This window comes from Hemicordylus capensis, chromosome 1 (genome assembly GCF_027244095.1).
Source record: "Hemicordylus capensis ecotype Gifberg chromosome 1, rHemCap1.1.pri, whole genome shotgun sequence".
Taxonomy (NCBI): Eukaryota; Metazoa; Chordata; class Lepidosauria; order Squamata; family Cordylidae; genus Hemicordylus; species Hemicordylus capensis.
This window is the reverse complement of record NC_069657.1, coordinates 386444471-386456944: the sequence shown is the minus strand read 5'-3', so window position 1 is coordinate 386456944 and position 12474 is coordinate 386444471. Positions and strand designations below refer to the sequence as shown.

The following is a 12474-nucleotide window of genomic DNA, read 5'->3' as shown; positions in this document are numbered from 1 at the left end:
AGGGGGCTAGTATGTGCACTCCCTCCCTTGACTCAGAATTTAAAAGCATCAGTCACCCGCTGTGATGTATTTCATGAATTTTTCGCAAACAAAATCTCTTGGATTCGGACCAACCTAGATGGAGACTCCACAACTAATCTGATTCTGAACTGGAGGTCTCCAACAACAACTCTTATGCGATTCAACTGGATCAATTTCAGTTTGTGACTCCTGAGGATGTGGATAAGCTGCTTGGAGCGGTGAGGCCTACCACTTGTTCTCTTGACCCTTGTCCAACATGGCTTGTTCAATCTAGCAGGGAGACTGTTGTAGACAGCCTGGTGGAAATCATAAACGCTTCTCTGAGGGAGGGCAGGATGCCTCCTTGTCTTAAGGAGGCAATTATTAGACTTCTTCTAAAGAAAGCTGCATTAGATCCCTCAGAGTTGAGCAATTCTAGGCCTGTTTCCAATCTCCCGTGGCTGGGCAAGGTAATTGAGAGGGTGGTGGTCTCTCAGCTCCAGATGGTCTTGGAGGAAACTGATTATATAGACCCATTTCAAACTGGTTTTCGGGCGGGCTGTGGGGTGGAGACTGCCTTGGTCGGCCGGATGGATGATCTCCAGTTGGGAATTGACAGAGGAAGTGTGACTGTATTGGTCCTTTTGGACCTCTGGGTGGCTTTCGATACTATCGATCATAGTATCCTCCTGGAACGTCTGAGAAGGTTGGGGGTGGAAGGCACTGTTTTACAGTGGTTCAGCTCCTACCTCTCGGACAGGTTCCAGATGGTGTCGATTGGAGATTGTTGCTCTTCAAAATCTGAGCTTAAGTATGGTGTCCCTCAAGGCTCCATACTCTCGCCAATGCTTTTTAACATCTACATGAAACCACTGGGAGAGATCATCAGGGGATTTGGAGCTGGGTGTTATCAGTACGCTGATGACACCCAGATCTACTTCTCTATGTCAACTTCTTCAGGAGATGGCATATCCTCCCTAAATGCCTGCCTGGAAGCAGTAATGGGCTGGATGAGGGAGAATAATCTGAAGCTGAATCCAGATAAGATGGAGGTACTTATTGTGTGGGGTCAGAACTCCAGAGACGATTTTGATCTACCTGTTCTGGATGGGGTCACACTTCCCCAAAAGGCACAGGTCTGCAGTCTGGGAGTACTCCTGGATCCACACCACTCCTTGTTTTCTCAGGTTGAGGCAGTGGCCAGGGGTGATTATTATCAGCTTTGGCTGATATGCCAGCTGCGCCCATTTCTTGAGATCAATAACCTCAAAACAGTGGTACATTTGTTGGTAACCTCCAGACTCGACTTGTGTTCTACGCTCTACGTGGGGCTCTACGTGGGGTTGCCTTTGTACGTAGTCTGGAAACTTCAGTTGGTTCAGAATGCCGCAGCCAGGTTGGTCTCTGGGTCATCTTGGAGAGACCACATTACTCCTTTGCTGATGGAGTTACACTGGCTGCCGATAGGTTTCCGGGCAAAATACAAAGTACTAGTTATAAAGCCCTAAATGGCTCAGGTCCTGGGTATTTAAGAGAGCATCTTCTTTGCTATGAACCCCACCTCCCATTGAGTTCATCTGAGGAGGTCCGTCTCCAGTTACCGCCAACTCATTTGGTGGTCACACAGAGACGGGCCTTTTCAGTTGCTGCCCCGAGATTGTGGAATGCACTCCCTGCTGAGTTACGATCCTCCCCATCTCTGGAAATTTTTAAAACACATTTGAAAACCCATTTTTTTACCCAAGCTTTCTCAGGTTTTTAAAAAATACTGTTTGTTTAATTTTATAGTTTTTAAATTATTGTATTGTTTTAACTTTTACATGTGTTATATGTTGAACTCTTTTAACTTGTATATGTGTTTTAATTGTTGTTAGCCACCCAGAGACATAAGTTTGGGCGGGGTATAAATTTGATAGATAAATAAATAAATGCATGTGTATTTTGCAAACCTCTTCCATTTGCAGCCATAATTTTTTCTTGTTGATGGCCTCCTATTATTAAGCAAATATTATTAATCTTCCTTAGAAGCCAATTCTCTATGCTGTCATTCACAGAGTCTTTACACCCGGATGCTGTACTTTTCCTCCGTCTCGTACCAGAAGGTCTGGCTGAAGAGGGAATCTGTGGAAACTCTTCTTTGAGAGTTTGAGTAGCGGTGCCAACCATGGCTGCCATGGCCACCATTGCGTCACCAGTATGCAGGTTGCATTGCCCTTCATGATCTGCGCCAGCACACGGTTGATTAAAGGCTGAGGCAGAAATAGATATAGGAGGCGCTTGCTCCACTGATGTTGAAACGCAACCCCTAGGGATTGCCTGCCAGTCCTTGCAGGTGAGCAGTATCTCTGACACCTTTTCTTGACAGCAGTCACAAACACGTCCATGGCTGGATGTCCACAGAAGTTGAAAATCCGTTGCAGATAGATGATCTCCCACTCATGGTGTTGGTAGTGTTGTTTCGTTCTACTGAGGTCTTCTGCCAATATATTGTCCAAGACTCTTAGGTGTATAGCAAGAGACTACATTCCCCGGCAGATGCACCATTCCCAAATCTGTATATTCAAGGCACAGAGTGAGTGGGACACTGTCCCCCACTTGCCAGTTCAAATACGCAATGGCCGTCATATTGTCTAGCTGAAACTGCACCACTCTGTTTCTGAGAAGTGGCTCAAATGCTTTTAGTGCCATTAACACAGCTAAAAGTTCCAAGTAGTTTATGTGCCGCTGACTCTTCTGTATTGTCCATCATGCTTGCATCTGATGCTCGGCACAATGGGGGCCCCCATCCCAACAGGGACGCATCTGTTGTTACCCATTCAGTGGGGGTTAATGGCTCAAATGGAACCCCTTCCAACAGATTGGTCTCCTCCATCCACCAGTGTAGAGAATGTAGTACCATCTGTGGGACTGTCAACAGCTTACTCTGGCTGCCAACATTGGGGCAGAAGTTCCTGTAGTACCACTTCTGCAGTGGCCTCATAGTGAGAAGCGTGTAATGCACTGTGGCATTGCAGGATGCCATTAGCGCCATCAACCGCTGTATGCCTTCTGCAGACTGTATTGGAGGCATGATGAAGCGGCAAATCATGTCCCTGATGTGTTGATAGCAATCTGTTGGAAAGAATGCCCTTTTTAATTGCACATCTAGTATCTCTCCAATGTAATCTATGTGTTTCTGTGGTTCTAGGTTCGACTTCTTCTAGTTGACATTGATATCTAGATTTCGCAGCAGCTGCAACACAAAGTGGATCTGCAAAAATAACCTTTCTTATGTTCTTTCTTTGCCGCTGCCTACCAGAAGTCAGTCGTCTAAGTATAGGAGAAAGAACTACAACGCCTTACATGCGTAAGTATGCCACTAACTTTCGTGAATGCACGTGGGGCTACTGATAGTCCAAAGGGTAGGACAGTGTATTGGCACACTGCACCTCCCACAGTAAATCTTAGATATTTGCAGTGGTTCTCCCAAATTCCCATGTGAAAGTACGCATCCTTTAAATCTAACATTGCTGCCAACTCCTCCCTGCACAGGAGAAGCAGTATCCTTTGCAATTATGAACTTGCGTGCCCACACAAAACAGTTGAGACCCCAAAAGGTCCATGACTTTCCCCCATACCTCCTTGGAGTCTGAAACTAACGGGAGTAAAATCCAGACAACCCCTCTGTCCACTGAACAGGGATGATTGCCTGCTTTTCCAGCAGTATCTGCACTTCTTCCAATAACGTAGGAATTGCTCTTGTGTGTTTTATACCTGAGAATGGTGGCAAAGTCTTGAACTCTAAGGCGTAACCAGTCTCAATAATTTGGAGCACCCACTGGTCTGATGTTATGCGGTGCCATGCTTGGGCATGGTTTGCCAATCTGATGGAATTGTTGGCAACCACAAAGCAGCTGTTGTGTACTTTGGCAGGTAGGTGTTGTTCTTTGGGCGGTGGGCAGTAGAACAGATCAAATAGTTTGTTTTGGTTTTTAGGAGGCCTGTTATTCTGGCCCTTATTTTTCTGTTCAAAGCCTCCATTCTTCTGGTAGGGTCGATACTGGCATCCATAATCTCTTTTGTCTTGTTGTTTGTAATTAGTGCACTATAGTCCATATGGACCCCTGTTGCTGAGGACGCAGATGATGTCATGAATGTTTTTGCCGTATACTTCGGGGGTTTTGTTTTTGTTTTTAAGATTCCATAGTGGTGTCTGTGCTTTCAGAAAACAAGCCCTTCCCATCATATGCCAAATTCTCCACTCAATCGTGCATGTCTTGCTGTAAGTTTGTTGATCTCAACCAAGCATGTTGGTGCAAAATCACAACAGTCGCCATGGCCTGCGATTCCATCTCAGCCAGGTGTTTGAACGTGCTGAGTTGTTGCCTAGTTAATTGTCATAGTTTTCTCATAGACTTCTGCCAACCTGTCCTGAAACTCCTCTGGAGCCATGGAAACAGAATCCTGCAGCAAGACATCCCACACAAAAAGTGACTGTACCTGACCATACAAGTGGCATAGTTCGCAATTCTTATAGCCAGATTTGAGGTGGACTATATCTTCCATAACATCCATCTTTCTTCCTTCTTTATCTGAAGGTGTGGTATGCCTATGTCCACCCTTGGATGTTGATGCACAATCAATTACTAAGGAGTTTGGAGCTGGATGTCACAAAAGGTACGTATTATCCTCCTCTTGGATCCTATATAATCCCTCTAGTCCACAGTTTCTCAACTGCCGGTCCCTGGACTGGTGCCAGTCTGCGACAGGTTGAGTGCCGGTCCGTGTCTTGGGGAGTTAACACTTGCATTGTCCCTGGCCAAACTTGGTTCTCAGGCAAGAGAACAGCCCCATGAATCTACTGCTGGTGCCATTTTGCCCGATGGCTTAAGCCAGCCCTGAGAAGAATGCCATAGAAACTGGTGGCCAGTGCTACCGTCAAGCAGAGATCATGGGGAAACTGCTAGCGAGCCGAGTGTCTACCTGGCTTGAGCGCACCATTTCCTCGTGCAGATCGAGCACTCGCTTGCTCTGCCCATTCAGCTTTTCCTCTTTTGGCATCCACTGCTGTGGTGGGTTTGCAAAGTGCAAGCTTCCTCGTGAGAAGGCAGCAGCGCGAACTCCATGGCAAAACGCCAATGGAGCGGCAGAAATGCGTCAGCAGCTCAGCGCTCCGCTTCCTACGCATAAGGGCGTTGTGCGGAGCACTTACTCAGACCCAGCAGGGCTGAGGTTGGCAGCAAAATGGAAGCCTTAAACAGGATCCAGTAAGTCGGTGGAGAGCGCCTGCTGCGCTGCCTTTTGTGCTGCTGCTTCTCTTCTTTTTGGTGGCGTGTCTTTTGACTCCCTTGCCACGTGTGTGTGTGTTGCTGAGGGGCATCTGGCACCCCGAGATGGGGCAGGGGGTGGCACTACAGAGAAGAGCGAGGCAAGCAGTAGTCCAAGAAGCCCCCCTCTTCCCCAAAGCATCTGCACTGATTGATTATAAGCCGTGGTAGGGACTGTGTGGGTGGCTCCAGCTGGATGGGATGGGGGCTCTGTAGCTGCTGGTGTGTGTGTGTGTGTGTGTGTGTGTGTGTGTGTGTGTGTGTGTGTGTAAGGACTACTGGCTCCCCCCACAACCCCAGCCATTCCTTGGCCGCGCGGTGGCTGGTATTTGAAGAATATATATTTAACAACAAGGAGGTTTGTGGGTGGGGGGTGGGGGGGTAGAAGGAGTATTGGCTCACCCCCCACCCATCCCCAGCCATCCCCTCAGCATTGGAGTTTTTAAAAATGCACGGAGGCTCGCAGCAGGGGAAGGCAAGTGGCAAGCAGAGCAAGGTGCTGCATGGTGGGGTGGTTCTTTCCATCAGTTTTGTTTTAAACTTTCTCTCTTTCCCGTAAGCAAGACCTGCCTATCCTCTTTCCATATCTTTCTTTTCTAGCTTTTTCTCTTTCTTTCTCTCCATTCAAGCCTGCTCCATCCCCCTTTTCCTTTTTCTATCCCTCTGTCTCTCTCTTTCAAGCCAAGCCTGCCCCGTTCTCTTTCTCAAGCCAAGCTGGCCCTATTCTTTCCCTCTTTCTTTCCCCATCTCGCTTCTTTCTTTCCTTTTTATAAAAGCCTGTGTGGTGAAGGATCAAAGTATAATCTTCCTATCCAAAATTATGAGAAAAACTTCTCTAATTTTTTCCCTTAGAAGTGCTCCATGTTAAATGTGATGATTTGGCAGAGGTGGAAAGAAAGAACAATGCATTTTATTGTTATATATTTTGTACAGATAGTATTGTATTTATTTTATTAGAATTTTTAATTCATTTTTTCCATTTTAATTTAAATTAATCTTGGCCTGCCAGAACTTCAAAAATTAAATTTTGAAGTGAAGTAAAAGTGAAGTAAATTTTGAAGTAAAAGTGAAGTAAATTTTGAAGTGAAGTAAAAGTGAAATTTTAATTAATTTCACTGTAATTTGATTTAATTAATTGATGAAGTGTTACTTTAATAATCAGCACCCTAAAAACTGACCTCAGCCCCCATGAGGCAAGTCACGATCAGCTTTGGCCCAGCAGGTCATTTGAGTTGTGCACGCCTATAGTATTGTACTAATAGATAAACTTGAAACCCCTTTACTAATGCTGGTCTGGGAAACTGCGCACCAAGAATGTAGCGGCCCTTGAAACGCAGCACAAAGAATTTACCGGTCCTTGACTCCAAAAAAGTTGAGAAACACTGCTCTAGTCATTTAGAAGTAGGTGTTCAGGTCTGCAGCACCTCCCAGGCTGCCTTGGTAATTACTGGCAGCAATGTAAGGGTGACCAGGTGAGATGTTTTGGCGGCCGCCATCGTGTTACAGGTGGCGGCCCATCAGGTCTGTCTCTGGAAGCTTCAGCTCTAAGCCCAAGGCTTCCGCTATCTCTCTTATTTGGCCATAATAAGGCTTTAACTCCTCTGATCAAGATACCAACGTTTTAGGGGGCACATATGAAGGAACATCTGAGGGATGGCCTGCCCCCTCAGAATCTGTATCCGTGGACTGTGAAGTATAACCATCGCCCTCACCTTCTGACAGAGGCGCAACTGGAGCTGCTTTTCTTTGACCTTTCCCTTTGGCTGGTTAAGCAGTTGGCCCTGTGGGTCTTGTGGCACACGTAGTATTTGTGGTGCCGGAGGCTGCACACAAGGCTACTGCTGATCCAGTATTGAAGTAATAGTCTGGCAGGCAATTGATGTAGTTTATGCTTGTGAATCCAGTTGCCTCACAGGGTGTCTATGCTGTAGTCACTGCATCCCCCACTGCACCTTCCACAATTGGTATTCTGCATAATCCTCTGGAAATATTGTGGTTGGATTATGTCTAAAACCACAAGAGTGTGCAAGTTCTTTGTGCTGCATAAGCCCCTGGGCAGTAGCTCAATGAACTGGTGTTTTCCATGTCAGCGATGCATAGACTGCAGTAGTGGCCATGCCACCACTCGTAGCAACATCAGGAACAGTTTCAATACCACGGGGACTCCTCCGGGATAGGGTAGAGGAGACATGAATTTGTGGTGACATTGAAGATTTGGAGTGGTGACATCAAAGGCGTCTCCTCATCGGCCTCCTGGTCATTGTGGAAGCCGCTACTTAGAAACTCTGGAATGCAGACCCTGAGGGTGTACCAGTGGCCCCTCTAATTTTTTTCATCTCTTTCATCTCTATGTGGAAGGAGTTTTGTTCTGGGTGGCATTATCAAGAAAACTGTGTGCACACTTGCATTCAGATTGATACCTTCCTAATTCAACCTGAGCGGGATCTAAAATTAACTGAGCGGACTTCAGAAAACTTGTGAGCGTGTGCACGCCTTAGAAGGAACAGTGGAGGTACTAGTAGAAGAGTCCAACATGGCCAAAAAGGTGGCAGCAGTATCCAGATCCAGAGAAACCTCTTCCTGATCTTGCTCCTCTGATGTTTAATCAAGGCAGTCCCCCTTATCGTAGCATTGCTGCTGTAAAAAAGTAGAGGGGGAGTCTGGAGTCTGAGCTGGAGACAGTTGCAGGGTCCTACGTGGCATGACTGCCACAAACAGGGAACGTGCAACTCCTGTCGACACCATGGTTGACATCGTAGCCATTTTACCAGAGTCCAACTGCTCAGTAGATTTCAAGCACACCACCGCACCAGTCTTCGATCCTGATATCAAGGGGAAATCTGGTCTCAGCGCTGGAGGCCGAAGCACCTCATCATAAAGCGCCGGTCTCAACCACAATGCTCGGTTTAGAGAAGTCTGTTTGGAGAACAAGCAGCAAATGTTGCAAGCCATTGGGGTTGTGTTGCTCTCCTAAACATAGCAAGCACAAATCATGGTAGTCTGTGGGTGGCAATTTCTCCCGGCAATCCACACATCGCTTAAATTATTTTTGTTCCCATCACTGAAACAGCACGCTCCGAGCAGTGTTCCCTCTAAGTCGTGCGCTCATGCCTGCGCTCACAAGTTTTTTTTAATGTCCGCTCAGTTAATTTTAAACCCTGCTCAGGTTGAATCAGGGAGGCCCCATTCTGAATGCATGTGTGCACATGTTGCCTTGATATTCCCATCCAGAACAAAACTCATTCCACACACAGATGGAAAAAATTAGAGAGAACACTGGCCCGGAGGCAAAACCCCGTGGCACGCAGAGTCCCGATTTTAGTCCAAATTTCCAAACTTACTCCACACAACAAAAGAATAGTCAAACAGTCTGATGTCAATGTCAATAGGAGTAATAACTGCTCTATTTTCTCACTCTTTTACTATAGAATCAATTTGACCCGAGGAGCCAGCAACAAGGTTTTGATGCTTTAGCAGTCAAATAGAAACTGAGAAAATGGTGCCCCAACTGCCAATTCCAACAGAAGCACAGAGCACATACAGGGCAGAGTGGGAGTCATGAGGAGTTAGTCAATCTATCCGCGAGGTCCCTGCGCAGAACCCATTCCTTATTAATGCAATGGATCACGATCCAGAAAATAATGTTATGCAACTTGGTACATGAATGGGCTGAATGATGTAAGTGGAAGAGGCTGAAGAGAAGAAATGAGTGCTTAGCTGCAATCATACTCAGAACATAGCAGGACACGAGACAGTTTGTAACCTGCAGTTCACAGTTCTTGTGTGTTCAGTGTGTCAGTAGGAACAATAACTTTGTTTCAATTATATTTTAAAAACATTTTTTAAAAACCAGCCTTTTGGCTAAGATCTACTTATAATCAATATAAATCGAATTTTATAAACTATTTTCAGGTGCAATATAGTTTCCATTTTTAATAGGTACAATTTTAAATTTAAGCCCCTTATGTATTAATGGTATTAACAAATAGTCCACTTGAAATATTAGGCCATGATGAGGATAAACATGACGTACTATACCTTGCAAAATTTGACTTCAGCCTCTAAGTGGTTAATGTATTGTGACTGATCATTAATGATGGGAACAAGATCACAAAGAGCGGGCAAACTCTGATCTGCCATTTTAGGCTTTCCCTGGAGGAAAGAAATAAAGCAAGCACAGTAAACAACTTATAGGCAAGACTCATTCTGACAAATTTTATATTAAAAAATTAATTTGAATTTAGATGCCTCACAATATTTTTACAAAGTAAGAGAAAGAGCTTATTAGAGAAAGTAAGTTCACTAGAAAAGAATTGCAACTTGAAAAGATTTAGAAATTAAATTAAAATAGCAAAATAAACACATTAAATGTCCTATTTGTATAGGACACCTAGTTTTTTGCTGAAGGAAGAAAGCAAAATTGATTCCAGATTTTCAGCTGCAGTTATCCCTTACAATATCATTCACATTTTCCCCAGAAGACAAGCTCTTAGGACTGACAGTGTGTCAGCGTACATTAGCCTTGTTTATCATTTCATTTCAATCCTTGAGTATGAATTCCTGTACATGCATACCTCCTTCTCTCAGAATTAAGGATAATAGATTAGGAAGGAAGTGATACTTGTTGGGAGGCTCTGTGCTCTGTGTTAGATAGGGCTTAGAGAAGCCAGGAAATAGGAACAGACAGGGCTAGAGAGACAATGTTTGTTCTGGGACTGGTGGGATTCCAGGGAAAGACTGAGTAGGACAGGATCTGTGCCTATAGGTAAAGGAAATCTAACTGCGGCTACCTCAGTCAGATTGTTATCTATCTGTCTATATACACTGTGTAGAACGTCTGCCAGTGGGTAAAGTCTGTGTGCCACAAATCTTACATCATACAATATATACACTGTAGCAAAGCCTTGTTATTGTTGTTATAGATACCATTATGAGTATGGAGTGCTGCTTTGGCAGAGAGTGTGTGTACATAAATAAACTTGTTTTTGTTTTAAACGTTCATGGGTGTACAGTTACTAAGACAAAGGGAGATGAATGGACCTCCCTCCCTGGCCCACAGCCTCTGAGGAGCCCCCGAGGGACGGTTGCCCCGGGCCCTGCGCTCCAAGACTGAGCAGCCTGCAAGCTGCTGTGCTGCTCACTCTCTGTAGTCACTGCAGGAGCAGTAGGCAGAGAGGCAGCAGCTCAGCTCATCATTCTGGGGGTGGATCAGGGTGTTTGTGCAAGGAGCAGACAGTTGCACTCCCTGTGAGTTTTGTACCCGATCGGCATTTCCTGGGCAGCAGCAGAGTCAAGAAACGTTTACTACTCTCTAAGGCGAGTCTCACTATTGGTGAGATGCGCCAAAATGAGCTTTGGGGTGAAAGCGGGCTCAGCCCGCTTTCCCTGCAGACGAGAACTGCTGCAGCCTGGGTGGCCAGATCGGCCGCCCACACGACTACCAGCTCCATCACAGAGCCAGCGGGACATGCAGGGATCAGGGGCTGCTTGGCCCCCAGAAGTTCCAGGATGCCTCGGGCAAGTGCGCGGGGCATGCTGGAGAGACCCCCAAGCCCGGGATGACACAGCAATAGATGGCCACAAAACTTGGGTTAGCAGAGCACTCATTCCACTAACCTCAGCTAAGGGGAGCCGGGAGCTGCATGGCTCCTGTGGCAGCAGACGATCAGCAAAAAGCGGCCTAGGCTCCATTTGCCCGTTTTTTGCTGATCGTGAGAATCTCCTCTCTCTCTGCTAGTTCCGCCCTCTCCCAGAAGGAGCTTCCTGATTGGTTCTCCTGGGGTCTTGTGCTCCTCTCCCCACCATCGCTCTGACTGGCATTTTGGTCATAGGAGTTGCTGCTGAGTCAGGATGTGGCAGAAGTTGGCTGTTCAGCTTGTCTCCTCCCAGGAAAGTAAAACCAAAAACCCTAACACTTGCTTAGCCAGTGTATTATCAGTGTAATATTCAGAAGTAATATCAATTTGTGTGCATGAGATTCGAGAGAGAGAGAGAGAGAATGTTTTACATTTGTGGTTTGCTTGGATGTGTGTTTTACTGGAGTGCTGGTTGCTATTATAAAATAGCCTCTGTCCTGAAGTAGCCTTTTTTCAAAAGGTATTAAAAGGCCCCTTTTTGCATACTTTTCTAGCATTTTTTTAAAATTAAGAGGATTTGCCCCATTTCATTTCCCTATGGTTCACCACAACTTACATTCCTCCTCCTGGAGTCCTGAGTTGGGGAGGAGAACTGGTCTTGTGGCAGGAAGCATGAATTATCTGCTAAGCAGGATCCACCTTGGTATATATTTGAATGACAGACTACATTTTGTGAGCACTGTAAAATATACCCCTAAGGCGATGGGGGAGAGTAACTACATGTTTACATGCAGAAGGTCCCAAGTCCCCTCCCTGGCATCTCCAAGACAGGTCTGAGAGAGACTCCTGCCTGCAACCTTGCTGAAGCCACAGCTTACTGTGTTTATCTAAGTTTCTGATGTTATTACCTGCTTTGAAGGTTTGAATCAGCTCCAAAAGAGGGAACAAAAATGTACAAATTAATTAGTTTACAAGTTAAGGCCCTTATTTAACATTCTGACTTTGGCAATTGGCTAGTTTGGTTAATATAAGGCATGTGTTAGCTCCAATTTCCAGTATATTTGGAAGGAAATAGGAAGCCTATTGCGGCTACCTAATTATAGGAGCAACTAACACTGAGGCAATCAATATTTTACAGGATAAGAGCAAGAAAGCGAGGATTAATTCAAAGTTAAATACACAAAACTTAGACCAGAGGGAGTTATTTTTCTTATTATTTTTTTTGTATGGGCCACTTTTAATCACCAATGGCAAACACAATTGCTATTAAAACATAAGACAGATAAATAGAATTGTAAAATACACTTCTTTCCTTCCATATTTATGGCATGTGTGTTGTATTAATAGTAGCACATAATAATGCAAATGCGCACACACTGCCACCCAAAACAAAACTCATTCCTCTCACTGATGAAAAAAAAATTAGAAGGAACATCCAATAGGTTTCCATGATTGCTCTGCTCATTTACACACAGCCATTGTTCCCTCTGCTACTTATCTGTGTCATTTTGTGTTTTTGTGCTGAAGAATGCTGTGTCTCTGTGTGAAGTCATGGGCCCAGTGTTCTCTTTCTCACTCACTCAGTCTAATCT

At 45.2% G+C, this 12474-nt stretch overlaps 1 protein-coding gene across 12 annotated transcripts in view; it reads right to left on the bottom strand.

The window, feature by feature from the left end:
* SDCCAG8 (SHH signaling and ciliogenesis regulator SDCCAG8) overlaps positions 1-12474 on the bottom strand; it is a 231402-nt gene that overhangs the window by 191638 nt on the left and 27290 nt on the right. For all 12 annotated transcript variants that reach the window (XR_008317478.1, XM_053301744.1, XM_053301752.1 and 9 more), the window contains exon 4: positions 9345-9458. Coding sequence is in view for 11 of the 12 variants with exons in the window: in XM_053301744.1 (XP_053157719.1) it covers positions 9345-9458 (114 nt within the window). In the remaining variant the exon portion in view is untranslated. The remainder of the gene's footprint in view (positions 1-9344; positions 9459-12474) is intronic.